General features: G+C 47.2%; 10 protein-coding genes and 1 non-coding gene across 11 annotated transcripts; 8 read left to right on the forward strand and 3 right to left on the reverse strand.

The window, feature by feature from the left end:
• Positions 1-175: 175 nt before the first annotated feature.
• F9C07_2170201 (uncharacterized protein) lies at positions 176-573 on the reverse strand. The gene has a single exon (XM_071509352.1). The coding sequence runs from the start codon at positions 546-548 to the stop codon at positions 351-353; it is 198 nt and encodes a 65-aa protein (XP_071367885.1). The 5' UTR covers positions 549-573; the 3' UTR covers positions 176-350.
• An 835-nt stretch (positions 574-1,408) lies between these two features.
• F9C07_12000 (putative exo-beta-1,3-glucanase) lies at positions 1,409-4,098 on the forward strand (the record flags this gene model as incomplete). Its single annotated transcript, XM_071507743.1, has 6 exons — positions 1,409-1,470; positions 1,575-1,855; positions 1,923-2,313; positions 2,387-2,758; positions 2,780-3,284; positions 3,346-4,098. The coding sequence occupies 6 exons, from the start codon at positions 1,409-1,411 to the stop codon at positions 4,096-4,098; spliced, it is 2,364 nt and encodes a 787-aa protein (XP_071367886.1).
• Positions 4,099-4,948: 850 nt separating this feature from the next.
• F9C07_2075268 (uncharacterized protein) lies at positions 4,949-7,531 on the forward strand (the record flags this gene model as incomplete). Its single annotated transcript, XM_041293777.1, has 2 exons — positions 4,949-4,994; positions 5,082-7,531. The coding sequence occupies 2 exons, from the start codon at positions 4,949-4,951 to the stop codon at positions 7,529-7,531; spliced, it is 2,496 nt and encodes an 831-aa protein (XP_041148983.1).
• A 345-nt stretch (positions 7,532-7,876) lies between these two features.
• F9C07_1794672 (C6 zinc finger domain protein) lies at positions 7,877-10,229 on the forward strand. The gene is made up of 4 exons (XM_071508384.1): positions 7,877-8,280; positions 8,335-8,982; positions 9,039-9,179; positions 9,233-10,229. Exons 1-4 carry the CDS (start codon positions 8,221-8,223, stop codon positions 9,989-9,991), a joined length of 1,608 nt encoding a protein of 535 aa, XP_071367887.1. The 5' UTR covers positions 7,877-8,220; the 3' UTR covers positions 9,992-10,229.
• A 237-nt stretch (positions 10,230-10,466) lies between these two features.
• On the forward strand, positions 10,467-11,051 carry F9C07_11998 (uncharacterized protein; the record flags this gene model as incomplete). Its single annotated transcript, XM_041286802.1, has 1 exon — positions 10,467-11,051. The coding sequence occupies one exon, from the start codon at positions 10,467-10,469 to the stop codon at positions 11,049-11,051; it is 585 nt and encodes a 194-aa protein (XP_041148981.1).
• Positions 11,052-11,588: 537 nt separating this feature from the next.
• F9C07_2286411 (uncharacterized protein) lies at positions 11,589-12,830 on the reverse strand (the record flags this gene model as incomplete). The annotated part of the gene is made up of 4 exons (XM_041293763.2): positions 11,589-12,068; positions 12,117-12,280; positions 12,456-12,505; positions 12,721-12,830. The coding sequence occupies 4 exons, from the start codon at positions 12,828-12,830 to the stop codon at positions 11,589-11,591; spliced, it is 804 nt and encodes a 267-aa protein (XP_041148980.2).
• Positions 12,831-13,873: 1,043 nt separating this feature from the next.
• Positions 13,874-15,390, forward strand: F9C07_2286412 (putative alpha/beta hydrolase). The gene is made up of 3 exons (XM_041293775.2): positions 13,874-13,954; positions 14,030-14,171; positions 14,230-15,390. The coding sequence occupies exons 2-3, from the start codon at positions 14,055-14,057 to the stop codon at positions 15,049-15,051; spliced, it is 939 nt and encodes a 312-aa protein (XP_041148979.2). The 5' UTR covers positions 13,874-13,954; positions 14,030-14,054; the 3' UTR covers positions 15,052-15,390.
• A 101-nt stretch (positions 15,391-15,491) lies between these two features.
• On the forward strand, positions 15,492-15,563 carry F9C07_t211. Its single transcript has one exon. It is a non-coding gene; the product is annotated as a tRNA-Glu (tRNA).
• Positions 15,564-17,469: 1,906 nt separating this feature from the next.
• On the forward strand, positions 17,470-18,248 carry F9C07_11995 (ankyrin repeat-containing domain protein; the record flags this gene model as incomplete). The annotated part of the gene is made up of 2 exons (XM_041293774.1): positions 17,470-17,681; positions 17,735-18,248. The coding sequence occupies 2 exons, from the start codon at positions 17,470-17,472 to the stop codon at positions 18,246-18,248; spliced, it is 726 nt and encodes a 241-aa protein (XP_041148978.1).
• A 2,096-nt stretch (positions 18,249-20,344) lies between these two features.
• Positions 20,345-24,028, forward strand: F9C07_2170218 (uncharacterized protein). Its single transcript, XM_041286801.2, has one exon. The coding sequence runs from the start codon at positions 20,370-20,372 to the stop codon at positions 23,163-23,165; it is 2,796 nt and encodes a 931-aa protein (XP_041148977.2). The 5' UTR covers positions 20,345-20,369; the 3' UTR covers positions 23,166-24,028.
• Positions 24,029-24,060: 32 nt separating this feature from the next.
• Positions 24,061-26,455, reverse strand: F9C07_2286415 (putative monooxygenase). Its single transcript, XM_071510826.1, has 6 exons — positions 26,067-26,455; positions 25,873-25,992; positions 25,400-25,817; positions 25,198-25,334; positions 24,790-25,137; positions 24,061-24,746 (listed from the first exon to the last, which is right to left on the reverse strand). The coding sequence occupies exons 1-6, from the start codon at positions 26,179-26,181 to the stop codon at positions 24,325-24,327; spliced, it is 1,560 nt and encodes a 519-aa protein (XP_071367888.1). The 5' UTR covers positions 26,182-26,455; the 3' UTR covers positions 24,061-24,324.
• Between the last annotated feature and the right edge of the window lie 835 nt (positions 26,456-27,290).

Consider the following 27,290-nt stretch of genomic DNA (forward strand, 5'->3'; position numbering starts at 1 on the left):
ACTCGAGTCCCAAGGTATCCGGGTTGATTCCACGCGTGCATTGAGTTCCGCGAGAGTTTGATAGACATCGCAGAGCAGTACCAATGGTGGCCTAATCCCGATCTAGACAATAAATCGCGAACATACTTCATGACTTCATTACGGCTTCGACAGTATGCTTGGAAGTCGGCAAGGTTCTAGATCGCAGAGCTTTCCTTAGCATTGGAATCGCACGCAATATTTTCAGTAATTTTTTTTTTCTTTTTTTTTTTTTGGATTACTCTATTATATTATATTTTATTTTGTCCTTGCCTCTGTCAGGGGTTTAGCCAATTTGACATTATCGAAGATTGTCAAGACAGGGATGAAGTTTATTTTGTTGTCTTGGCCTTCAGTAGAACCACTGAAGCCGCTATGGTCTTGCTTGTCGTAACAAACAGAAATTGAACCAGACACCGTGTCAACAATCGGGACATTCTGAGCTGAAGACATGGAAGAGATCGAAAGATTAAAAAAGAAAAAAAAAAAAACAAAAAACAAGTATGTCGCACGTGGAGCATCTTCGTCATACTGCTTTGCAATTGAGGTCTCCCTTGTTTACATGTCCCCATCTTCCGGTATGTTTGTTGGCGGCAAGGAATCACGATGGCAAACCCTTGTCTTGACCATGAGTCTCGCCCACAAGCCCTACTATGGATGGAATATTTCCCGTGGCTCGATTCACGCTATTCTATTAATTCTTAGGGTTCGATTTGTCCTGGAAATTGGGTGTTGCTACCCTGATCGCACATAGTCCGGAGTATAAATTGTGAACTTGACATGTACAGAGCGTCAGAAGGCGAACAAGCTAACTCAAGTCTTCCGGATTCCATTGAATCACGATAAAGTTAAATCAATTATTCGGCAAGAGGCGCCGACATACGAATCAGGACCCAGTCCCTGCAGGTCGAAGAATTCCATTCATTTGGTGCGTCGCGATGGTGATAACTATGTACTGTCACGTTGATCACCGAGTTCAAGTATGCACGGCAAATCCGACGGTAACAATAGAATACATAAATACTAAAAAGCAGTGGAAGCTCTGAATGACCCTTGATGAGTCTCTCCCTGCTTATCTTGAGACTCTTCGTGCGCCGTCAGGGCCAACTTTCTTTTCTAGATTCCTAGTTTGGCACCCACAGTTCGAGTGGCCCCTGTGCTAACACGGGGATATATACGGCCAGGAGCTGCAGTTGCTGACCTGGGTGGAGGGTCTATTTCATTTCTCGCCCTTCTTTCTCTTCCTTCTCTTTTGAGTCTTTTCTTTTGTATAGTTTCTTTGAAGAAGCATTGCATAATGGTGTTTTCCTCTGTATTTCGAACATTTGCCTTATGCCTTCTTATCGCACAGGTCTGGGCAGGCGGAATTCAGGACTTGGTCAATGCATTGATGAAGCCTGTGGAAGATAGTGTTTCCCATTTACCGCCGCTAGACTGGGTTCCTCATCCAAAGTAAGTTTAGTATATCGCCTGCTGTGCTATCTCAAGGTTTTAACCAGTAATTATGATAGGGGGATACCGTTCCCTACTAAGAACGAAACTGCCGAACCTTGGAGACATCTTAACACTGCTCCTGTGGCTCCTGTGGCTCCTGCGGCTCCTGCGGCTCCTGCGACTTCCTCGGCTCATGCGCCCCTCGCCAGTGCTTCGAGCTGCTCATCTAATAATGGGTCATCTGGCTATTGGTATGAAAAGATTGAGCATAACGACCAATCGTCGTTCTTGAGCTCGGAGTATAAAGACAGCTACAAGGTTTTCCGCAACGTTGTAAGTGATTATAAAGCAGACAACACAGGAAACCAAGATTCGGCACCTGCCATTCAGAGAGCTATTGAAGGTATGCCCTACGTACCCGGGATATATTTTGGTTGAGGACAATTGCTGAGGGTGAAATGTACTGACAGCGGGGGCATCAAACGGGCCTTCTCGGAACTCCAAATCTATGGGCACGACGGGACAACCGGCCGTAGTTTATCTACCAGGAGGAACATATCTTTTACAAACCTCTCTGCAACTCTTCACTGGAACGGTGTTGGTCGGTGACCCGTCAAACCCGCCCGTCCTGAAGGCCGCTTCTGGGTATTCTCTGGACCACATTGTATACGCCAAGGATCCTAATCACGAAGGAACGAACAATTTCTACATTGGCATTAAGAATATCGTCCTGGACTCTACCGGGGTCGATTCGGCTAAGTCCTTGTCACTCCTTGACTGGACTGTGAGCCAGGCAACACAACTCGCCAATGTCGCGTTCCATATGCCAACTGGCAGCAAACATACTGGCTTGACGACGCAGTATGACTATAACAGTAACATCATTGTGGTAAGGCCCAGTTGCAGACTGACTATCAACATATGGTCCTGACAGCACGCAGAATGACCTCTCGTTCAGTGGCGGTGGTGTAGGGATGAAGCTGAGCGGGCAGCAATGGGTTTTCAAGAATCTTACCTTCACTGGGACGACTATCGGGGTAGTTGCAGGAGCCACCGACATTGTCTTCTTAGGATGCCAATTCCAACAGGGGGCGATAGGCATTAATGCGAGTGAGACATCGGGCTCCTTGACCGTGATCGATTCTAGCGCGTCGGGCCTAGATACCTTCATCACCTCGGGTGACTCAGGTGGTGCAGGGAACGCAATCGTTTTGGAGAATGTTCAGAGTTCGGGGGTCACTGTTAGTCTGGGAGGCAAAGCTGTGCTCACAGGAGGCGTATCAGACACTTGGGTCCATGGAACCATGGTAAGCCGAATTTGCCTATAGAAAGGATCAACTTCTAACGGGTCCCGACAGTACAATTCAGGAAGCACCAACAAAGAGCGTGTTGACGGGAAGATTGTCGTAACCAACCGGGCTTCGTCTCTGCTCTCTGGAAATAAGTACTACACGGTTTCGCCGCCGACTTACCAGGAATACCGATCAAACAAGGTTCTGAATATCAAATCTGTATCCTCCAGCCCTGTCTATGGTGATGGTCAGACGGATGACACGGCAAACATCAACAAAATTCTTTCTGAGAACAAAGATTGCAAAGTGATATACTTCCCTGCTGGTACCTATATTGTTACGGACACAATCTTTGTCCCTAGTGGTACGCGAATCATTGGGGATGCCTTTGCTTCGACTATCAGCGCGGTCGGTAATAATTTCAAAGACGAGGCTTTTGTTCGCGTTATGATCCGCGTGGGGTACCCAGGAGACATGGGAGTGGCCCAGATCAGTGACATGGTTCTTACGGTGGGAGATATTTTGCCAGGCTGTCAATTAGTGAGTTTACCGCTATATCCAAACCCATGCCCTCGGTACTAACAGGGTCCTCAATCATCAGATGGAGGTCAACATTGCTGGAAAGAACCAAGGAGACGTCGGATTCTGGAATGTGCATTTCCGTATCGGTGGTGGAGTAGGCAGTAGGGTACACAGTGATTGTACCAGCTCGCCTGACAGCTGTAAAGCCGCTTACGGACTACTCCATCTGACGGGTACCTCATCTGCTTACATCGAGAACATGTGGGGATGGACGGCAGATCACGATCTCGATGGATCCAGTACACAGACCATATCCACTGGCAGGGGTCTTTTGGTCGAAGCTGTTGCCGCCACATGGCTCATCGGTACCGGATTTGAACACCACACTCTCTATCAGTATAACTTCGAGCACGCACACAACGTCCTGGCCACCATGCAGCAGAGCGAAACACCGTACTGGCAGGGTGTAGGAAGCACGCTGGCACCGGCTCCGTGGGGCAACCACCTAAGTGCAAGTGATCCGGACTTTTCATGGTGCGCTGGGGATGATGCGACTTGCCGTATGGCGTTATTCGAGCGGATTAATGGTGCATCAAACCTCTTCCTTTATGGAGGTTGCAACTGGGCATTCTTTAACAACAATGGTGGTTGCAACGGCAAATGTCAAAAGAACGCCGTCCAGATTATTGAATCATCTGCGCTGTACTTGTACGGCACGAATACCAAGAGCACGGCAAATATGATCCTGGAGGGCTCGACGACGATCGCAACGGAAGATGATAACGCTGGTGGTTGGGGCGGAGTAATTGCGGCTTTCTTGTACAAAACGTGAGGGAGCCTATGAGGAATCACAAGGGGGAAAAGCATATATATACAGGTGGTATCATTCTGGTTAATGATAATCCAACCAGTCTTTATATAGATAGATTGTCACATACGGCGGCTGCGTGCACACTTGACATATCCTTGCATCTCATCATGTCCTTGCATTTATGCTAATCTACACATTTTCTATGGGCGCATGGTTTTGAAAAGTTATCCTTGGATCTTTGATCAGAGGAGAAGAAAGACGAAAAGAAAGTTATAAATCCATTTCGGTGTCAAATACCAACCAGTGATATACCTGTCTCTCACTGTCTCTTGCCAGTAGTGATCAGCCTGTTGGGGCAAATAAATCACATGTGGTGTCTGTGCCCTACAAGCCTTGTTCACTGGTTCGGGCCGCATACTAAGTACCTGAACCTCCTCCCCGAACTAACTTCCCGTCCTCTGTTCCATGGCTCTTCTCATGCCAACACACTCATGCAAGGTGTAATGTCTTGCCCAACCATATTGCTTTTCATCCCTCCCTGACAGTTTCTCAACACCAATAGTATGTAGCCATGTTGGACACAAAATTCTAATCAGATCGATCGAGTTTCAGCGACCGGTGGCTGGGACCTGAGGTGGCTGGGCGTCTCCCGACCAACCAGCCCGACTCAACCCAACCACCTCACTATGGACAGCAGCGATGTCCGTCGCTTGACAACCTCGGGCCACTTCGCCCTTGCGTCTTGACTGATTTTATCGACACTTAATATCTCACTCAGAGGTTCAATACCTGCGTCTTGGGGAATGCCCATCGCATATTATTCGCTGCAAGTGAGCCGTGCACATACATTCCTCCGTTGTCTTGAGCCGTCATGCTTGCTTCGGGGTCCGGGAATGTAAGTCTGAGGACCGTCAGCTGTAAGTACAATTTATGGAATTTACGTTACCTATCTCATCGACCGACCGACAGATTGACCGAAACTTCTGTGTGCTAATTCCTCGTAGCAAATAGGCCGCAAGTACTGCGTTCTGAGGATCAACAATCGGTTGCCGCTTCGGACGACTATTATTCTTTTTCAGATCGCACTTCCAATTCGAGGTCTCCGAGCAACGGCAGCCACGCTACTGTCGTGAGGTATGCGACGCCGATGTCCCACCCTGTGTCTCACACTTCATCCCCCGCCATCTCGAGAACGCATCTAGGCCCGCCCATGGTTGGGTCAACCTCCCGCCTAGACCAGCCAGTGAAGATGCCAAACGATAACAAGAATGCGCCATCGCCCGCTGCGAGTACCGTGCGCTCCGTGCAAGACAGAGAAGTTCACATGAGCCCAATGACGGAGAGCACCAGTCGCCAGGTCCCTAGTGACAGCTATGCGGGACCTCCTCCCACACCCGGCATGGATGACGTTCCATACATCCGATTTGCTATTAACCAACTTACTCGTGAAGAAGATTCTCGTAGCTTGCGAAGACCAAGCTCAGTTGCAAGCGAGGATTATCCGGCTGAGCGTCTCATTTGGGACGAAGGATTGGGGTATTTCATCCGCTCCCCTGAAGCGAATAACACACCTCCCGCACAGCAGCCTCTGTTGCAGCACCCCTCACCAGAGCCAGTCGATAGGTCCCTTCAGGGATCAGTGGAACCGGAAGCCTTTGTCGCAGTCGAGCCTCCAAAAGATAGTTTGCTCTATCCACGTCTGGACTACGTGCCGTGCGTGTTACGGCCATGGGCTCTTACTGCGGTCATCCTCTGCTCTTTGCTCATGATTGCTGGGATTGTCTTCTGTAACATATGGTCTCAGGGGCATCAGGGCTTCTGGGATTATGGAGGCCAAGGCGGTGGGCGGTACTTCGTTGTTCAATTCCTCCCACAAATTTTGGCTGTCATTATCACAATTTGGACTTTCGTTATCCAAGCTGCAGTGTATCGTACAATGCCGTTTGCGATTATGGCCTCGGAAAGAAAGCTAGGTCATGTTTTGCATCGCCTACCAATTCTATCGCAGAACTTTCTAGTTCCAGACTTTTCGCAGTTTCGACATGGAGAACCGTTGGTTGGGCTCTCCTTGGTCTTAATCTGGCTTTCGAATATGATCTCGTTGCCACTGCTGAGTTGCTTCTTCCAAGCAAAGTGGTTCATCATCGATGGGCGAGGGACATGGCGTTGGACTGCTGTGCAGGATGTTGGCTGGACACTGGTAGCTATGTACGGACTGCTGACCGTTGCATTAGTCTTTCTGGTGTTTCGCTTTGTTCGTACCCGGTCGGGACTAATGTGGGATCCGGTGAGCCTGGCTGATCTGGTCTCGATCATTCAGCGTTCCAATATCTTGCGGGATTTTGAGCAGTCCGAAATATTGCCCGATGTAGGCGATTCACTCAACCCCAGAGTCCTTCGGCTGGGCTATTGGCAATTATCCAACCGGGAAGCGACCTTTTACGGTATCGGTGAGGTTGCAGCGCCGCTGGGAAACCCGTCTCTCCACCTCAGCGAAAAGAGCCGCGAGAAGCAGCCATACGGTTTATCCAGGGTTTCCTACGATCTAGAGCAGCGGATCGGAGAAGGCAAGTACGGCTTCGATGAGCACATGTATTCCCCATCTGTTCGTTACCGGTGGGCTCCATGGTTCCTTCGAGACACCTTTATTGTCGCATGGACAGTTACCATCGGCGCGCTTTTTATCGCTTTCGTGCTTGTCAGCTTTATCCATGACGCTATTAAAGGCGGATTCCCACCACGGCTGCCCACACTCCCGTCGCCTAAGTCCTTTTCCTCCTCCAACTTCTTGTACAGCTTCATCCCAGCACTCATCGGGAACGTCCTTTTCCTCGCGTGGCAGCCTATTGATGTGTATTTCCGTGCCCTGCAGCCATTTGTCTCGCTCTCCTTACCGGAGGGTGCAACGGCCGACCAAAGCTTGCTCCTGTCTTATCCATCATGCTTCCCCTTCCATGTGACCGTACTGGCTATCCTCAACAAACACTATAAGGTGGCCTGGATCTCCTTCATGAGCGTTGCCTCGGCCGCTATTCCCATTTTAGCTGGTGGTGTCTTTATCGCACTCAACTACCCTTCACAAAGCGAAATCCGCATTGCCGCCCTCATGCCAGCATTCTACGCTATGGTTGCGTTTTGCGCATTATATACAGTGTCGTTTTTGTGTATTTGGCCCGGTCGTCGCCGCTACCTGCCCCATGATATTAGCACGCTCGCCGATCAGATAAGCTTCCTCTACCAGAGCCCTCTACTCTCGGATAAAATACTTCGTGAGCCTCGGAGCAAAGCTGATCTTGTTACGCGACTAGTCATGGCACCTCCTGGAGACAGGGACCATCCTATGTATGGCTTTGGAATCTATGTGGGACGTGACGGCAAAGAACATCTTGGCATTGATCGCTTTCATCGGCCGGGTCGAGCAGACATGCTGATTACAACGGGGTCAATGCAATGATAACCGACATTCTTGGGGCCTGTTTCCCTTGGCGCAACTCCTTGTGTCCTGGAGAGCTGTCCACTCTGTTGGCAGACTGCATGGTGCATTCGACTTGGTTTTCTTGGCGTATGGTTCAATGATTTTATGATTGTATGATTCGATATGGGTGATATGAATTTTTCGGTTTACGTTTGACATGACGGAGGAAGGTAATGATTGGTAATGAGATATGCTGATGATTTATTGTTGATTCCCTCTTGTGCTTTGAGATTCCCAAAAGAATTTTCCATGTGTCCATAGCTCGAAGATAATAGTCCTTTACTTTTTGAACATGTTTAGATACATAAACAGAGTGATGTCATTTGATTATCTCGCCGATAAGATAGCCAGAGGTTCCTGACTCATCCACCACGTGAGCGATCAGCCAAGCCACTTTGGGTCGAGACTCTTCTTTGTCCAAAGAACACGATCCAATGACTCCTTATGTCAGTATTTCTAGGCTCCAGCTTACTTTATAATAAGCATCGCTCGATTATCAATACACCTTGTTAATTAGAGTCTCGATGAGCGACCTCGCTGAGGAATTTCAAGTTGCGTGTTGTACATACTACTGGATCTATGCATCGAATCCATAATTACTAAAGCCTAATCTCACTTATCGCTTTCTTGATATCCACACATGATCAAAATTACCCTGTGCTGTCATCATGGTTTACCGTGGAAAGCCTAGCACGGGCTGTCAAAATTGTCGATCTAGACATATTAAGGTATGCAGTGTGTGCGCATAGTATCTGGGACTGGCATCGTACTAATTGCTGCAGTGCGACGAAACTCGTCCTCACTGTAGGGCCTGTGTCCGGACTGGCCGGACATGTCCCGGATATCCGCACCCGCTCGATGTTATGCTAAGAGATCGAACGGCCTTCCAACGCAAGAAAAGTAATATCTCTAAGACCAAGGCAGTTAGTACCACAAAATGCAAAGAGGGTTCGAAAGAGCTGTCTCCTACATTGACTGCGTCTGAGACGACTGCGTCGCCTTCCCCTGCATCCACTACATCATCCTTGAGCTCTCCCGAGGTGGTTAATACGCCCGTCTCCGTAAACGTTGTGGGAGCTCTAAGCCCTAATGTTCCAAGCAGTTTGTGCCTGCCTTGGGAGAGTACAGTTACCTCTTTGTTCTTCAATTCCTATCTTTATCAGCCGAGGGACCCTCTCATTCGGATCGGATTTATGGAGCTTTTGCCCGATCGATACTTCAATGCTCGGCCTGGAACTCCTTTGTATCTGGGTACACTAGCTGTGTCATTGTTCTCTGTCTCTGCCTGGACAGGGAATCGCTCATTCCTCCGCTTAGCAGAGCAGTTCTTCGTGAGAGCTTTGTCAAAGACAAGAGTAGCCTTACAGGGTAACCTTGGTGAAAATGTGTTCGAGACTATAATGGCAGTTCTTTTACTTTCTGTCTATGAGGTGAGTCTGAAGAGCTTCGATGCTTATCTGATGCTTAGGGTTAATGATGATACTAGGAATTTTCTGCTGTTAAGGAGCACAGAATTGCAACAAAAACTCATCTGCAAGGGGCGATTGCCTTGGTCAACAGCGGGTACATGCCACAGAGTGAGGACACTAATTCTCAAATAGTAACAAATTCAATCCAGTGTCAAATTGTTGGTTATGAACTCTGAAAGTCACTGGTACTGTTGCTGATAGTCTGTTCTAGATTAAAGCCTCCACGGGACCGGCTTATCCGACCATCGAAATGCCAGACGTGTGGCCCATGGCAGCACCAATACCTCAGTCTGCATCCTCACAGCTAACAGCGGCCGCAACTGAATTAGTAAATCTTAGGCAGGTGTGGGATAAGTTCGCATCGCAACCAGAGTTATACGGCGCAGATGAAATCAATCGCATCTATTCCTTAGCTATGGTTCTCGACAGCAAACTTCGTGCCTGGACGTGGGCTCTTCCCAAACATTGGGCCCCAGTGCCGGCAACCATGATACCCCGGTCTGTTCGAGACGCAGGTATGTTCAAAAACAGGTGCGATTGTTACACAGAGATGTGGATTGGGAGCACATGGAATACCTATCGGGAATCTCGGATTGTTGTCCAAAACATCATCCTCAACTGTCTCCGTCTGCTCCCGAACCTTGGTACTCCGGACAGGGTTGAAGCAGTGGTATCTACTATCAGAGAAATGGCCACCGATATCTGCGCTGCAGTTCCCTTCTTCCTAGGCAGCCAGACAATGTCTGTTCATCTGGACCCCTCCAAGGTTGAGTATCCCGAAGCTGAGGAGCGCCGGGTGACTTTGGCCCATCAACAGACGGCCCCCCTTCTTGGTGGCTGGTTAATTCGGTCTGAACTTGAGTATCTTTGCTCGCCTGACCTGTGTTTGTCTGACGAACAGCAGACTTGGGTTAAGAGCCAGATGCACAGAATATGGCGAATCTACACATTTGAATCCCGGGTTATATGATCATTATCTATGGGCTTTGGCGTTGGATACTAGTATATACTGGGTGGCTATGCACAGCACATAATCTTTCTTTCTCTTATTCATATTAAACGAGGTGACCGCTGAGCGCCTTGACCTGCCGCATTTGGGGTATGCTACGGTTTTGTATCATAGCCACCAAATGGCAATGCACATACTACGATAGTTAGAGACAGCTCTGGTTTGTCTACAAGGCATTATGGACCAGATGACTCAAAAAGTGTTTCCAGACGCTTCCAGCAGCCAAAATATACCTGCCTAAGGCATAAGTCACATGACTAGTGCAATCTCACGAACTCCGCATTTTAGCTTCAGATCTCCGCTCCATCCGCCTCGATTTCCCCTCGCAGAGCTCACTTGAACCTAAGCACACTAAGACCACAATTCCTACCAATCGGCATCTCTACTGTCACCAGCGCAAAGAACTATCTTTCTACTATCATTTTACAACAACAAGATGTTCTCCTTCTTCCGCCGGGGCCCTCCCCAAACCCCTGAAATCCCATCAGACCAAGCACCCTCACAACAAACAACAACACAAACTAGCCAATCTCCACCACAACCCCAAAACCAAAGACCCGAATCCGAACCTGAACTGAAATTCATCAACCCCCAAACAAAATACAAACTTCTACTCGGCGGCCTCACATTTTTCGCCTTCTCGCTGTGGAGCACCCGCCGCGCCTTAAACAGACGCTATCTCGCCTCCGTCCCACCTTTCTATACCTCCTCTCTCTACCATAAGCCCGACGTCAGCGGCGGTGCGGAAGCCTTTGAGGCGCTGAATCTGGCGACGCTGAATGTGCTTTCCTTGGGCATGGCGGGCACTGGGGGTATCCTGTGTGCGCTGGATATCAACGGGGTTGATGATATGAGGAGGTTTGTGAGGAGGGGATTCTATGGTGATGGTGGAGATGTGACGAAGGTGGATAAGGAGCTGGAAGATGAGGTTGAAGCTTGGGTGGGAAGTGTGCTGGGGGAGAAGTTTGGGGTGGAGCTGAAGAAGGAAAAGGAGAGGGAGAGGAATGAGAACAAGGCTTGAGATAGTAGTCAATTGAGGATCTGTCAGATTACTCTCATGGGAAATTCGATTGGAATGAGATGGGATGCCATAAGATGATATTATGGCCTGATTGGCGTTGAGGTGTATATGACGATTGTCGTGCATATATGGAACTGAAATACCCCACTTTTGTATTATATGTTTGTATCAAAATTTAATAATGATTGACTGAGGTCAATTTGACGGTGTTTTGGGGGTGATGGTACTCTACGTATCCGCCGTTAGGGTCTAATTTCTAGAAGCCCTATACTGAATGCTTTCGGAACTTAGTTTCTACAATTCAACCGTAACAATCCCTTTAACGTAACCCAATGAATAGTAATTCGTTCATAGACCGTAGGTTCGCGCCTCACAGCCCTCTCAGAGCTGAGTTTCATACTTAAACCAGCCCAGAAGGCACAGACCTTCGATACATACATCTTATCAGGATAGAACCACACTCAGACATACTAGGGTATGACCAGGTTTCATTTGCAACTATATTAATCTATGGAAAGTAAAGCAACCGTTGCACCTTCAGATATTTGTAAACACAAAGTGCTTGAAAGGTTGATTTTCTTTATCGTCGGTGTGGGCAAAAACCGTGGCTGGATCGTGTCTCTCAAGTGTATCATTGAAGTACTCAATTTGTAGCTTCTTTCCATCCATAAAGCAGGTCACCTTCTCTTCCAAGCGAACATGCCTAATATCGAGAGATGGGGGTTCATAGTCACCCAAGTCGTGGGTCCGTATAGAGTGATGATGGTCTACTAGATTCCCCAGACTTCTGCCCTCGTTGTCATAAATCCAGGGGACGACTTTGCACCCGCTTCCTATATGTTTCTTTTTATACTTTTTGTCGACTGTTTCAAGCATAATCATGATCTTTGGTGGTTTATCCTTGCCGGCGTAAAGGATATCATCATCGGCGTAATGGTCCTGGGTGGTAGTCTTTCGAACACCGTAGATGTCGTTTTCCCAATGAATCAGGAGAGGGTATTTCTGCCCCAGCAGTAACTACAGACAGGTTAGCAACATGGTACGGATAGGTATCGGGTCTGCTACCCTTGAAACCTTGGCTGCGCCTTCTTCATAGGCATTTGTATCGTTGGCAATGGCTTGAAAGGTCTTATAGACGCCAGTCAATTCAACGGCGGCATGTGGGTAGTTCACGATCGGATAGCGAGTCCGGTCTGGTTGGTAGTGATTTGTAACTCCAAGTTCCGGATCTGTATGTCTCGTCAGTTAGCAGCTAGGTGAAACAGTCAGCAGACGCCTTAAGATAGTATATAAAACTTACAACGTTGAAAATCCGGTCCTACTCTACAAACGACCTGACAGGAGCCTTTACTACCTGGGCTACGAATGGATCCAGATAAGATGACTCCAATATGAGCAGAGCACTGCAGAAGTTCACCTCGCCATAGGGCGCGATTATATCCCCTCGGGTGATTCTGACACTAAGGTTATTTCATTTGGGCTCGACGATGTTCGTGTTACCACCAAGGAAACTGGAGAGAATGCCTTTTCACCAGATGAGTTTCAATTTCCGTCAACAATAAAATGATGAAGGTTACGGCTGGGCCACTTGGTGGGGACGTTCGTGTCTACCAGAAGGTATACGAATTCTATATATATGTCTCGGTCTCTATTTTTGTCTCGAGCGTACCTTTCTTTTTCGCCATCAAGTCTAATGAGCTGGCAGTCGGGGGAGCTAAGCCTCGTACCGATACCGGCTGCATTAATGTTCTGCAATAAGGGAGGTTGAGTAGGGGTCATCGACAAGTTCTGTCAATTCCTATAGTTACATGTGTGACGATCCCTAGTGAGCTACTCATTCGATCCGAGTTTTTATATACAAACCATGCATAGCGCCGGAAGTTATCCCTCGATCTCGGCATAGTCGAATAATAGACCTTGCTAACATAGCCAGCTACTCTCTGCAAGGTGGCTATCCTTTCTAGGATATGTCAACTCTGGGAATGTTTCTATAATTCTATCCCATCTCAGCCCTTATATCCTCCGCTCTAGCTACCGGGATGGAATAGCCAATGAAGCAAGCCCGAATACATCTAACATTACTATCTTCAACTCAAACCTAGTTGTGTATCCACCTTTCCCTTTTAACGTCTCCCATTATCGAAGTTGCGTCGGTCTTGATAGGATTAGGGCTGTAGGCGGCGTAGGGTTTAGAACATGCCCCCTCCCTATGCTGATCCACGAAAGCCCTGACTCCGACCATGGCGGGGGTAAATTCATCAAGACGAGCACAGCGCCTAATCTACACTTAAGACGGTGGTACTAGAGCTTGTATAGGTCTACTTCTTTTCTCCATTGTTGTTTTTGTACTTCATGCCTTTTTTTTTTCCCCTCGTGAGAGCGTTGGAATACATGTTTTTCTAAACTAGGGTAACTTAGAAAATCCTTCAGTATTATATAAAAGGGTCATTTAACATGAATTTAAAGCCCATATATCTATGAGCCCGTCACAAGGAGTCTCCGAAATCTACGGATATCGTATATTAAACGAGCAATTAGTGGCGCCATCATGAGGTTTGCTATGTGGGAAGCTGCGAGGTTAAAGATGATAAGAAAAGGCTCCAGGGTTGATTGTTCGGTTGTCTATGGAATTATCCAAAGGAGAGATCAAGGGATCTCATGTATATGAGAACGTATGTACAAAGAAGCTTGGTTCTTATGGTCTATGAAGGTATATGCTGGAGAGCACGAGTGGAAGAATCGTGCCGAGGTCCAAATAAGCAGTGGTAAATACATGCCTTAACAATTCTCGGGGGGGAAGGGGTTTCAGAAAAAGGTTAATATCTTATCACTCTTATTACTAACATACCCTTATAAAAGAGCGCATACTCCGAAGAATAGGTTGACCTAACTCGCTTATACCAGTAGGAAGATTTCAGTGCAGTTGAAAAGCCAAGAGGGATCACTAATCCATCACCCGCCGATCGCGAGGAATCCAGAAACTCCATCCGTCTTCTCCCTCCGATGCCAACTTCTACATTACACCTCCGTGAAACATCATTCTCCATGGCCGACATCGACATCACCGAAACCCAGTTTAAGCTGCCCGACGGCTTGTCCGTCTACCAGAAGACATGGGCAGTGAGTTCAGAGTCTCCGCTGGCGCTATTCTTGGTATAATACTAATTCGCATGTACAGCCGAGTAGCGCTGCTCCCGTGGCCCGCCTGGTCCATTTCCATGGTTTTAGCGACCACATCAACAACACGTTTGATCTGTTTCCATCTCTAGCCCGCCGTGGGATCTTCTGTACGGGCATTGACCAGCGCGGTTGGGGCCAGTCGGTCAAAACCAAGGCCGACCGCGGGAACACGGGCCCGACCGCTGCCATCCTGGCCGATTTTGCAGCGTTCATCGAGGTCCAACTCGAAGCGAAACCGTCTGTTCCCGTTTTCGTGATGGGCCACTCAATGGGCGGCGGACTAGTTGCGACGTTAGCCTCTACGCCCAAGTATCAGGGTCTTGTTTCCCGCTTGGGGGGTATCATGCTCGAGGCACCGTTTATCGGACTCGACGCTGAGCAGGAACCAAGTATCATCACGGTCGTTCTCGGTCGGTTGGCAGGTAAACTACTGCCTCGCTTCCAGATTACCCAGCCGATGAAGGTCGAAACGATTGTGCGGGACCCCGCCGTGCAGCAATTGCTGAAGAATGATCCGTTAAACCCTTGTGTCGGTACGCTGGAGATGTTTGCGAACATGCTCGACCGTGCCGCCGATTTAACTTCTGGTAAGCTCAAGCTGAATGATGGGGTTCGGTCTGTCTATGTGGCCCATGGTACGGGGGACCAGGTCACCAGTCATGATGCGAGCAAGCGCTGGTTTGATGCGCAGACTGGCAAGGTTGCGGACCGGAAGTTCAAGTCTTATGAAGGCTGGAGTCATGTGCTTCATGCGGATCTACCAGAGAATAGGCAAGAGTTTGCCGATGACATTGCGGAATGGATTCTTGCACGAGTGTAGATTTTTTGGATGATCAAGCGGCGTCTTCGGGGTTATAGCACCTAGTAATTTGATTAAGGTTTTTATGCACATGTTTCTATCTGAATAGTGGGCCAAGCGTTGTATTTCACTATTAAGTATCCTGCAGGCGACTACTATGGACAGAGTTTAGTGTTCGATAGTGCTGCTATATATTTATGAAAGGTCTACATATATATTAATGCAAACCGCAGACATATTGGAGTGTTGGTTGGCTCAAGGCTCAAGGCTCGAAGGTACTGTACCATGTACTTATGGAACGGGTATAGACTGAGCACATATATACCTGAAAGTATGTAGCACTTCTAGTCTATCTAGGTGGGAGAGTTCATCAAGAAACTTGTTCATCCAGATGTGAAGACGAAATATCAGTATTATTTTGGTTTATTTACCAAAATAAAGATAAGAAAATTCAACAACCATCCGATGTGGTGTAATGGTTAACATCGCTGTCTCTCACACAGCAGCTCGGGGTTCGATTCCCCGCATCGGAAGCATTTCTTTTTTTTTTTTGCCTTTCGTTTTTTCGCTCCCGCATCCAGATCTCAATTGGGTAAGATATCAGCCATCTGTGGAGCCAGACATGACACAATGTTTCCCGCAGCGCTAACGGACTCTGCGTGGTATGAGTTGGGAAATGTATGATCATACATATCCTCAATGATAATGTCGCATTGGGTCCTGTTACGTAGTTCCGTATCGGTATCGTGATATAGATGATGGCAAAAGGGTGGAACTGTATAGCAGTCCTATGGATGTTGGGTGCTTATAAAACTATGGACGGATTTATTCATTCCTGAGTCCTGACCCACAAGGAGATCGCCATCTCAATAGAACCATGTAGTTGGTATATCGATCAATGTGATGGATCTAACTATTGATGCAGGCTGGCGACTAATGCATACTAAGAAGGCTGGAGCTGAAAACCGAATGAACACGTCAGGCAGCCTCATTTAGCATCTGCGATCAGCGCCTCTCCCTCTCAAAGGAGGGGCCGATTGTTTAGCAATTTCTCCAGACAACTTTTGGATTGCGACAGCGAAATATTATTATGATGATGATGGTGATGTGAGGGGAGTGGTTCATTTATGGGAGACCGCCACAGGGACAAAGAAAGGCACCATTCAACCAGCCAAACCGATCCTTCAAATGACATTTTCCGATGACGGGACCTGTCTCTATACCCATCAAGGGCGATTTTTGATCGATTCTATCCCCGATAATTCTTACGCTTGCTCTGGGCAAGTGGGCGAGGGCATTCACTACAGTGACGGCTGGGTACATGATGGAGTGCAGAAGATTATCTTACTTCCACCTGAATGGGGTCCAGGCGGCATCAGTCTTCGTTCATGGGAAGTTTCCTTTAGCAAATATGGCATCCTTGCCTTTAGCAATAGGTCAGGGGGCGTAGTAATGATTGAATTTGGTGAAGGGGGCATCGGTTCATTAGAATAATTAGTATATCCCGAATATCCAGCTGACAGAGAACTTTTGCAGTCGATGAGTGGAATCCTGTCGTGAAGAAAGACTTGGTACTGATTATCAAGCATAGCTACTAGTAGTATATAGTTGCATGTCTATGAGATACCTCAATTTATTGATTAATATTATTACCGTTCGAGACTTGCGAAGATAAAACCTGACGATGAGAATATACGGTTACTTTCACCTCGTAGATATTGTCAATCCAGACTCCTATCTCGCTCACTAACACATCAAAACCAGCCTGACCACGTCAAAGCTGGGTACATGTCCTTTCTACTCCTTTATTTTATCTCGATCCATTACGACATGGAGCATTTGCCTCCGAGTCCGTTGACCCGGCGCTGGAAGCTAGGTTGAATGCAAGATATATTCTTGGTCATACACACCTCTTTCAGGTTCACGAGGGATCTATAAGAGGTCTCCGCCAAACAATCTAGTCCTGGTTTATCCTGACTGAAGTCCTATTGAGATTCAAGTCACTGACGAACGAAATATACATATATGCTATGGCGCTAATCACTAGCAGTCCAAGGGTGCTCCGGGCTGGCAAAGAGACAGTCCATTGTAAACGGGCTGCTATACCTGACATATTCAATAGCTTCTTTGTGATACATTGGTGTCTTGATGTGAGAGGGACTGCTTCTGACAGAGACCGTTTCAATTGGACTATAAATTTATCCTACGGTATAATTTTAATACTTAGGGTAAGACACTGTGAAAGAGCGATTCCCAGAACGTCTATGAATATCCAATATCTCCTTTGCGCCACAGCGTGAACTATAATGCACGTTGCCCTAATGATGGAGAGGCGCTTAGATGTGTCAGATATAAATAAACACGTGATTCATTCTGCCTTATAAGCCGCGACTCGCCATAGTAGGTATTAGGTTCTATCAAGCTACCAAATTAGTTACTATGGCGAATCCGTGCAACCAGCTTAGCCTTGCCATCAAAGCTGGAGACCATCCTAAAGTCACTGAAATCCTGGACAGTGGCCTACAAGTAGCGACACCTGGACACTTTCTCCTTGCGACACAAAAAAAGGATTATGCTACACTTAAGCTGTTCCTGTCTCATGGATGGGATATCAATACGGATATCGATAGTCTCGTTCCATCCGCATTAGTGTGAGTATGGAAGCGATGTCGTTATGCTATATCGTGATTAACGACCATTGTAGCTACGCCTTTGAAGATGTAGAGCTTCTCGACTGGTTCCTGGACCATGGCGCGGACCCGAACAAAGAAAGTCGTATTCGGGATTGTACACCGCTCTCCTACGCTGTCATGGAAGCGCCATTCAACATTGTTAAGTATCTTTTCGAAAATGGCGGTCAACTTAAGCGTGGGCAGCTCTTACATTACGCGGCTATGCGACGCAAGGATGACAGTTATGAGGTGCTACAATTTATCTACAACGAAGACCCAGATTATAACGAGCTACAAATCAACAAGTTACTGGATGAAGGAACATCGCATCATCTCATGAATTACCGAAGTGGACTTGGCACTCCTTTGCATTACGCTGCCAGCTCTGGCTCGGTGGATATGGTGAGCTTTCAGTTGGATAAGGGTGCAGCTCATAGACTCGATCCTTATCACCGCAGTCCAATCGGCTATGCCGTTTACTATGGCCATTACGAGGTTGAACAAGTCTTGAAGGCCAGGATGACCTTGGGTGCAGGGTCAGCATAGCATATTGCAAAGTGAGCACGCAAGATATGAAGACGAGTATGAGCAAGTAGTATATTGCTGTAGCCCATAGGATGATGATAGTGATGTTCGATTCCGGGAGAAGCAGGACGTGGGCTAAGTCTGTTTGATAAAGTCTTGATTGATATAGTCTTGATTGACATAGTCTCCAAGAGATCGTGCGCCATGTTTCTATCATAGATATTGATGAGTGTCTGACCCACCACACTGACTGAGCTTCTTCAGTCAATGTGGAATTCTGGCATCCCTTGTGGCGGGAGATCCATGAGGGTGTCGATAATTGGTACGCTTTTTGGTCCGGCAGGCAGTTTTCGCCCTACGCTTCTTCGGACGTACTATCTATAAGCAAGCCAGCCTAGTAAGAAGATAATAATACTGGTCTGGGTGAGTAACCGTGTCATAGGTAGGGCTTCTCATTAAAAGGATTGGTTGCAGACTATATATACTTTATATTGCATTTGGCTCCCATAGATAAAGAACTTTGCTAATTAGCAACCAGGTAGATTATCCAAAGTGACACTTCAGCATCACTTATCATACTGAAGCCTTACCATGTGTATTGTAGCCTGAAACGCACTTCTCTACAATATGCAACCTGGTGGTCTGGCGAAACAAGAAATTGTGATAAGCATGCATTTCCTATATTTAGGTTCGCGTGCATATAGACGCTGGCGAGAAGTCGAGGGACATTGAGAACGTTACTATGATCTTTTGATTACCTAGCTGCTGTTGACCCGAGAATTTTGTTTCAGAGAGAGCGGGAGTCGACGTAAGTGTTGATGTTATCTTGAATGATGTTCTATGACCGAGATGGGAGAAACGAGGGCCAAATCAAGCCCCTTCGTGTCGAAGAGTCGATAAAAGACGAAGGACGAAGAGGCCATGCTCTTGCAAAGGATTATGCCAAAGAAGTAAGTAAAGTAAGGAACAGCAATAATAGCTTAGAGGGCATATGAATCGGCATTTGAAGAAGGCGAGACATGAGCTAAACGAGAGCCTATTGATAGATTTGATAAAGGCTAAGGAATCCATAAATATTCCACGTCCTGGGTATTCAACGTCTAAGGGACCCTGCAAGTATACCCAATGGATGTAGGATCTCAACTGGGTAAATAATAGCAATAATAGCTCAAGCTAGGGTATAGCTGTAGCTAAGCACTTCCGGTCTAATGACCTAGACTTGGCTTTCTTTCATAGGAGTCATAGTGCCTGCATATTCCACAATAATTAGGTTGTCGTTTCACTAGGCACAATAGAGAAGGCCCTAAAAATACATGTACATTGTCCAAACACACCATCAATTAATACCAGCACCTGATATTGCACCCAATCCTTTCCAACATATCCAATATACAAGTCTGGTCTTACAATTGCAAGATATATTCTTGATCACCCACAAACCTTTTCAAGTTCACCAGGGATCTTCAAGAAGTTTTCAGCAAGCAATCGAGTCATGGTCTATCGCGATTAAAAGTCTCACTGAGCTTACTGACGAACGAAATAGACATATACCTGATATATCCAATAGTTTCTTTGGGATTTATTGGTGTCTTGGTGTAAGAGGGACTGCTTCTGCCTTCTACAGATCATTTCATTTACTTTTCTATATAATCCTAATACTCAAGCAGAGCTAGTACATACGACCATAGGGTGTGGAGAACAGGGCTTCCCGTCCGCTCAGCCGTACTTAAGCCAGATATTACGCGTGGTCAGTAAGTATAATAGCCTTTCGATAATATACATTTCCTCAGGACAGCGTTACATATCCTACATATTGTAAAGCACAGTACAAAACGAAGTATACAGGGTTTCGGGCCAATACTACTTATATTTCCCAGAGGTAATAATTATCAACAAGATGAACTATTGGGCCCCGGGCATAGCAGACAACCCTTGAGAACGTTTAGAGAAAGGCTTAGCGATTGATTGATATACTACTATCAATTCAATATATCCGGACAAAATTAGTTGTCGGAATGAGTAAAATGTAACAGTAGAAGCAGTTGGTAACGTCCACTTTGAATATTTAACAACAGCAGAATTATGCATAGTTCGTACTACATTCCTTCGCGTCTTTGCCTTTGCAAAAGCGGCAGGTGTCAGATGACCTCCAAAGGAGCAGACCGCCTTATTTATTGTGGAAGATCTTCGAGACAAGGCTGTATACAAAGGCAAGGCTACAAGAATTCCCACATGTGCATTCAGTTATACGAAGAGCCCATCATGTCAGAACGATTTGAATATGACCCTTTGCCAGAGCCAACGTGCATCCGCTTGGTATCCTTTGTCCCTCAGGATGATGGCACCTCTCCTCCTCCCATGAACCAAGGTGAGCCGCTGCTCCGGCTATCGCTGTGCACGGCGGATCTGCGGGATACCCCGCACTATGAGGCACTCTCATATACCTGGGGATCGCCATTCCCTCCAGAGGACTCAAGATCAAGAGCGTACGAGAATGAGAAGAATCACCAGCGAGTAGTAATCAACGGTCGTGAACATGAGATTGGACGTAACCTCTGGGAGTTCTTGCATCAACAGCAGCAGATCAACGCGTATCTCAGAAAAGTGGCCGCAGAAATGCTTGCGTCCGGGTTGGATATCCATGGACGGACTCCTTTAATGCGCGCCGTCATAGATAATATCGTCGATCTGACAGAGACTCTGCTTGCTCTGGGCGCTGAGACAGGGGCACAAGATAATCAGGGAAAGACGGCACTCCATTACGCACTTTTAAGGGACAGGCCGAATTTGGAACTCGCAGAGCTACTGGTCTATTATGGTGCGGATATCCATGCGCAGACAAAAGAAGGGAAAACACCTTTGGATAATGCTGAAGATGAGGTGGTTACGCTGATCACGTCCTTCAACAAAGACCTTGGTGGAAAAGCCCTACCAAGAGGCTTGCGACTCTCAGCACAGCGGCCTATGTGGGTTGATTCTATTTCAATCAATCAGAAAGATATAACTGAGCGCAATAAACAGGTTACTATGATGTCAAATATATATAGCACAGCCATGTCTGTCGTTGTGTGGCTCGGTGTGGAGGACGACAGGCGCATCCCTCTTGCGCTGGACTCCCTTGACAACCCCAGACCCTGGATATTTTTAACCTCGCTCAGAGATTCGGGGTTTGCAGGGTCGAGACTAGAAAACGCCATGAAAGTAGGCCACAGTTCTGAGCAGATACTAGATGCACAAGGTATTGAGGAGCTTATGGCGAGGTCATGGTGGTCTCGAACCTGGGTTATCCAGGAGGTGGCGCTGGCGAAGCGTATTCTGATCATTTGTGGCTCAGTTACAATTTACCCAATGCGAACCACTTTTATATTATGCGCGCTATGCGGTATTCCTTCTCCATGGAAAGAAAGGCAAGACGTTCTAGACACTACAGCTCTCTTTGAGAGCGCACGTTTTTCAGGGTTACCCGGCATCGAAGCGCTTATGCTTGCGGATATCAGTTTCAGAGCCGCTCCACACACAGGAGAGCGGGAGTACTACGTGAAGAAAATTTTGAAAGCAATGGGAGCGGTGCCGAATATTTCCTGGGGGCGAAGGCTAAGCCTCCAAAACCTAGGAAGGTTAAGCTGGTGGTCCCAGTCCAGCGATCCGAGAGACAAAGTCTTCGCACTATTAGGGATTGCCTGCCCGGATCCACAGCACCAGCAGATTATTGTAGACTACAACATACCTACAGATGAGGTGTTTGTTCAGTATGGTCGCTTATTCATGCAGGGCTCATCCGAGCCGATCCAGAATCTACACACTGGCGAAAGCTATGTTTTTGAGCCACTGGAGGGGCTCTCCTATGTCCAGGACACGTCAAAACCTCATCCTGAGTTTCAAGACTACAAAGCCAAGCTTCCATCTTGGACCCCGAACTTCAGCGCGCATCACACAACCTGCCGCATCTGGTCCCGGGAGTTTGCGGCAGCCTCAGCCATAGCTAACAGCCCAACAATTCTTTCCCACCCGGATCCCAAAATCCTGTACGTGAGTGGGAGTATAGTGGACTGTATTGTAGCAATAGAGCCGACGCAAAGCAAGGGTGATGTACACGAGCCTGAGATAATGGCCTGGCTCGAACTCATACAGCCCTTGCAACCAAAATACTTGGGAGGAGGTAGCCCTGTCGACGCCCTGCGGAAAACATTAACCGTTGGCAAAGGATACCAGAATAAAAAGCGCGCGCGTAGTGCTTTCCGAGACTTTATAGCATGGAGACTATGTCAGAGCCCAATGGAACCTCCATTGGAATCGATACTCACGAGACTGCGCAAGACTGGCGCACGGGACACTCTCCCCTCGGTTATGGAGCTCCGTAAACAAAAACAGGAGCCTCGGAACCAAAAGCAGGAGTATTGGAGATCCGTGTTGAAAATAACAGAGAGAATTGAGAGACAAGTACAGGAGTTCCAGGATAAAAAGCAGGGGCCCGAGGAAATAGAGCAGGGGCTTCTGAAACTAAAGCAGGAGCTCCTGGATCAAGGATATAATATCCGGATAAAAAGGCAGGGGCAAGCAGAAACAGGATGGGTGGACCTGGAAACAATGCAGGAGGACCTGCAAGTCGGGTATCCCGAGTACAGTCAGGTAGAGTTTTACATTCTTTTTAAGCGGTATTACAGGTCCAGGTGCCTGTTCCGGACCAGAAAGGGCTATATCGGTCTCGGACCTGTGGGTATACAACCAGGGGATGAAATCTGGCTGTTTGCTACTGCACGGACGCCTTTTATTCTCCGTCGACCATCTAAAGGGTCCCTGAGAAGGAAGACTCTAGATTCGAATTCCTCAACCGCAGAAAGTGAATGCCGGACATTCATCGGAGAGACTTACGTCCATGGAATCATGAATGGGGAAGCGATGCGTAAAGATGGCTTTCGTCCGGTGTCTCTAGTATAATCGCATTGGTACTGGTTTCTTAGTAATAATATATTTGCAGCGTTGTGTCTGGCTATACCTAGGAGGCGGAAATGGTTAGGTGTACCTGATTTGTTTGTTTGTTTGTTTCTTTCTTTTTTTCTTGATTGTATTAAGTTTCGGCAATCCCTCGCAATCTTATTGTATATATTTAATGCTAGCATCGTATGTGTCATTATAGAGAAGTCCATATCTAAGTCACAGCAGGGACCTTTCAACGGCAATGGAAGGAAGACTGTAGTTTCTCAGGCATCAGAACGGTCGAAGAACGGTAGCACAAACCTCCAATAAGTACAGGAGTAGGATGTAGTTTTGGCTATCTAGTGGTAGATTTCGAACCCGGCTCATAGTTCACTCTAATTATTCCTAAGCATGTCCTTTAATATGCCACTCTAGGCCTAAGATCATTCCTGTTACAGACCCTTGTCTAGTGCTGGCACCCAATGGATCGTTTATCTAGTAGTTATTCGGGAAGGGCTACAAACGCGGTCTGTAACACTGAGAAGGAACAGTAGAAGTAAGATGGCTCTGAAATCCATATAATAAGAGATAATTAAATAAGATACATGGCTTTACCTGGGAAGTATATCTGCGGACTGGAATATCACAGATAAAGTCATGTGAACTATCAGAAACTAATCAATGCTTATCACATCCGAAACAGTTCAACTATTCAGCTTTCACTAACTGGTGGAAAAGGTGGCGAAGCACAGCTGCCAAGAGACTGGGTGTCTGGCTGAATGGGGCTATGTATCAATCAGAGAGCTGACAGCGTTGATGATCTAGGCAGATGTGGATGGGCATGGGTGTTTACTTTGGCCCATCACCGCGGGGTGGTGGATGTGGTAAGTCATCACCCTCTCTAAAACATACCCACACTAAGCGCGCGACGACTTGGCATCATCATCTGCACTCACCCTGCAGGGGTGTAGGGTGGGTAGGGTTTCAATTGATTTGACCACTGCATAGCAATAACACCTCCGGTTAGGGTATAGCTCTAGCCAACTAGGGTTTGTTCTTATGACCTAGCCTTGCCTTCCTGGAGCAAAAGCCTCTCTATTCAACCACAATTAACTTGTCGATTTAGTATGCATACTATACAAAGCCCTAAAACATACATGTACATTGTCTAAACGCTCCATCAATTAAATACCGACGCCAAATATTGCACCCAATCCTTCCCAACATAACCGATATACAAGTCCGGTCTTACAACCACAACTGCGCCTTCGTCGCTCTTCACCCATTCTGCACCGAACTCATACGTAAGGGTAGTGAGACGATGATCCTGATCATGGATATGCCATATTTCTGCTTTCTGTTGCAGCTCAATAGCCTGTTCAAAAGAGGCAGGCTTCTCGTTCCCAATGAAGAGAACCTTGAATTTTCCATACCCAAACAGCTCGTATAAACGCATTCGAGAAAGCTCTTCGGCATTAGTTTGAGATGATCTTACGGGAAGCTTGGTGACCCATAGATCAGGGCAACGGTTCCCAGCAACAAAGTCGCCGTAGTTTGAGTCGACTACCAGTGGGGTATTAGAGGAGTAGGAGACTCCCATACCTGTGGATTGGGAAGTTAGGATCGATTTACAATTGTAAAAAGCGAGAAGCGAAGTGAATGATTACCATACCTGTGATATAACCCGCATTCTTCTCAATGATTTCAACATACTCTAAAGCAGTCTTGACAGTGGTCCGCACTAACTTAGCAGCAACGTCAATAACGGCCGAAGCTGTGGCACGACGCTCTTCATCGTAGCTCTTCAGTAGTGTAGAACCTCCATGTCCCTTGGCCACAAAGGCGACCCGCCATATGAGGTTGAATGCGTCTGCGATCCCGGTATTCAGACCCTGGCCACCATTGACGGCGTGAACGTGGGCGGCATCGCCCGCAAGCAAAATGCGACCATTTCCATCCTTAGAAATGAATGTGCTGGCTACTCTTTCCTTGACTAGATTTTTGCGTTAATACTTATGTCTGTGACTCAGAAAGGAATACGCGCATTACGTACTCTCAAATGTACTAAACCACTCCGTCTTCTTGAACTCAACCTTGTGCGGAGCCATATGGTCTCGGACGGAGGCTTCGGCTTTTTCCTGTGTGATTTCTCCATCGAGGAGGATATAGAAGCGGTTCATACCCCGTTCCCTATATGTACAGTTAGGCATTTTGTCGGTCGACAAAACCTATAAACAAACAACAAGACCACTTACCGCGGAATCCACGCAACGCGCGATTGCCCATCCTTCTGAAAGGTAATGATCTCAGGACAAACCGGAAAGTCCGTTTTAATGAAGGTATCCAGAACGGCCCAGACCATCTCGGGCTTGGTTCCGGTAAAGGGTATCCCAAGTGTGGTGCGCACAAACGAGCGCGCACCATCTGCCGCAATCGCATATTTGGCCGTTATTGTTTTTCCCTTGTCGGTCGTCACCACGACACCTGACGTGGTCTCTTCGATCCCGTTGACATGCGAATTATAGTCGACAGGGATATCAAGTTGATGTAGTAGAGCCTCTTCGACCTCTGACTGGCCGATCATGAGAAAATTGGGACGATGGGTGTGCTTCAGCGATGTCCACCATTTGTTTTGTTGAGAGGTAAACTGTCCTCCTTCGAATGTCGAGCTTGCTAATGGGGAGTGTTAATCAAACTGAATTTCTTGTTAAAGCCGGACTGAACGCACTGTTGCATTTCAAGCCAAAGGGCTCGAGGAAGGGTAAGGTTTTCGTCACTTCGAGATATTGTTGGGTTCTGGCGTTTAGGGCATCCGCGCGACCGACTTCTAAGGCGCCATTTTTGGCGTCTGAGATAAGATCTATTTAGTATGTTTGATTCCAATTCATGAACATATCAATTGAGTGTATAGAGGCTACTTACCAATGATATACACTGAGAGTCCCAGGGCTCTCGCAAGAACGGCAGACAGTAAACCTGTTGGTCCACCGCCGACGATGACCAGATCAACGTCGAATGATGATGATTTGTTCTCCATTGTGAACTAGAAGATTGTTGCGCTATGGAGACGCTTCAGGCAAAAGGAAAACGAGAAGATTTATGAACAGTACCCAAGAGTCTGGAACGAGAAGGATCGTATGATCTGCCCAACGTTTGATCATCTTTCCTGAATCTGGGAAACACGACGGTATACATACTACATCTACAAGGCTGGGCATCGGCATTAGGCCACGCCCCATAGCCAGCTAACGGTGCAGCATATGGATCAGCTAATCCCACGTCCCTGCAGGACGTTTGACCGCGGGGGCATTCCGCTGGTGGATTGCCTTATCTGATGAGATGACAAATGCAGAAATCACCCGGTATTTGTTTCATTTAAAGTCTAATTAGGTAATTTAAAGCTCTCTTCGGCTACATTTCTCTGGATCGATGGATCGGGTGGATCTGGACCTGGCTGTGTTCATCTTATCAGCCTTCCTTGGCGAACTTGGCCACTTGTCTGGACTCTGGAATGATACGGAATTGGGCAGAATCTGGCCGTCGGCAACATGAGACATCAATTGTCAGGGATTCGACACGGATCACAGCCGCGAAGGTACTCGGGGTCAGGAAATATGTCCCGACTCAAAGTCTGATGCAGAAATTGCAGGCGTGAGTCGGGTGGAGCAAAGGCCGCATTTGGTGTAGGGGCTGGACGGGCACTAAAGCTTAGCGTTAAGGCTCGGTCACGTTAGACTACGCGCTAAAGACACCCGTTGAACACCAGTCTTTAGGGCTAAGCCTCAACGAGGGCAGTCCCTTATTGCCTGCAGAATAGCCGAGCCTTTAGTCCCCCCGTTGGAGACCGACGGGCTCCTAAGGTCTGATTATCAATTATAATAAAGCAAGACTTTTGCCACGCCTCTTTCTGATGCCTTAGCATGGCCTAAAAAAAGCCAATAAGTCCTGTGAATATCCACTATCCCGGGTTATGATACTGGTAAGAGTAATGATCATCCACTTGAGCTCGATGTCGTGATAGTTCCACTGAAACATATCTCTCCTAGTTCGCGATAGCCACTATATAGCCCATCAACTTAAGATTACATCGCTCCTCCAATGCATTGAAAAGGAGGAGTATGCCAAGGCTCAAGTCCCGAGTCTTTT

This window comes from Aspergillus flavus, chromosome 6, assembly GCF_009017415.1.
Source record: "Aspergillus flavus chromosome 6, complete sequence".
NCBI lineage: Eukaryota > Fungi > Ascomycota > Eurotiomycetes > Eurotiales > Aspergillaceae > Aspergillus > Aspergillus flavus.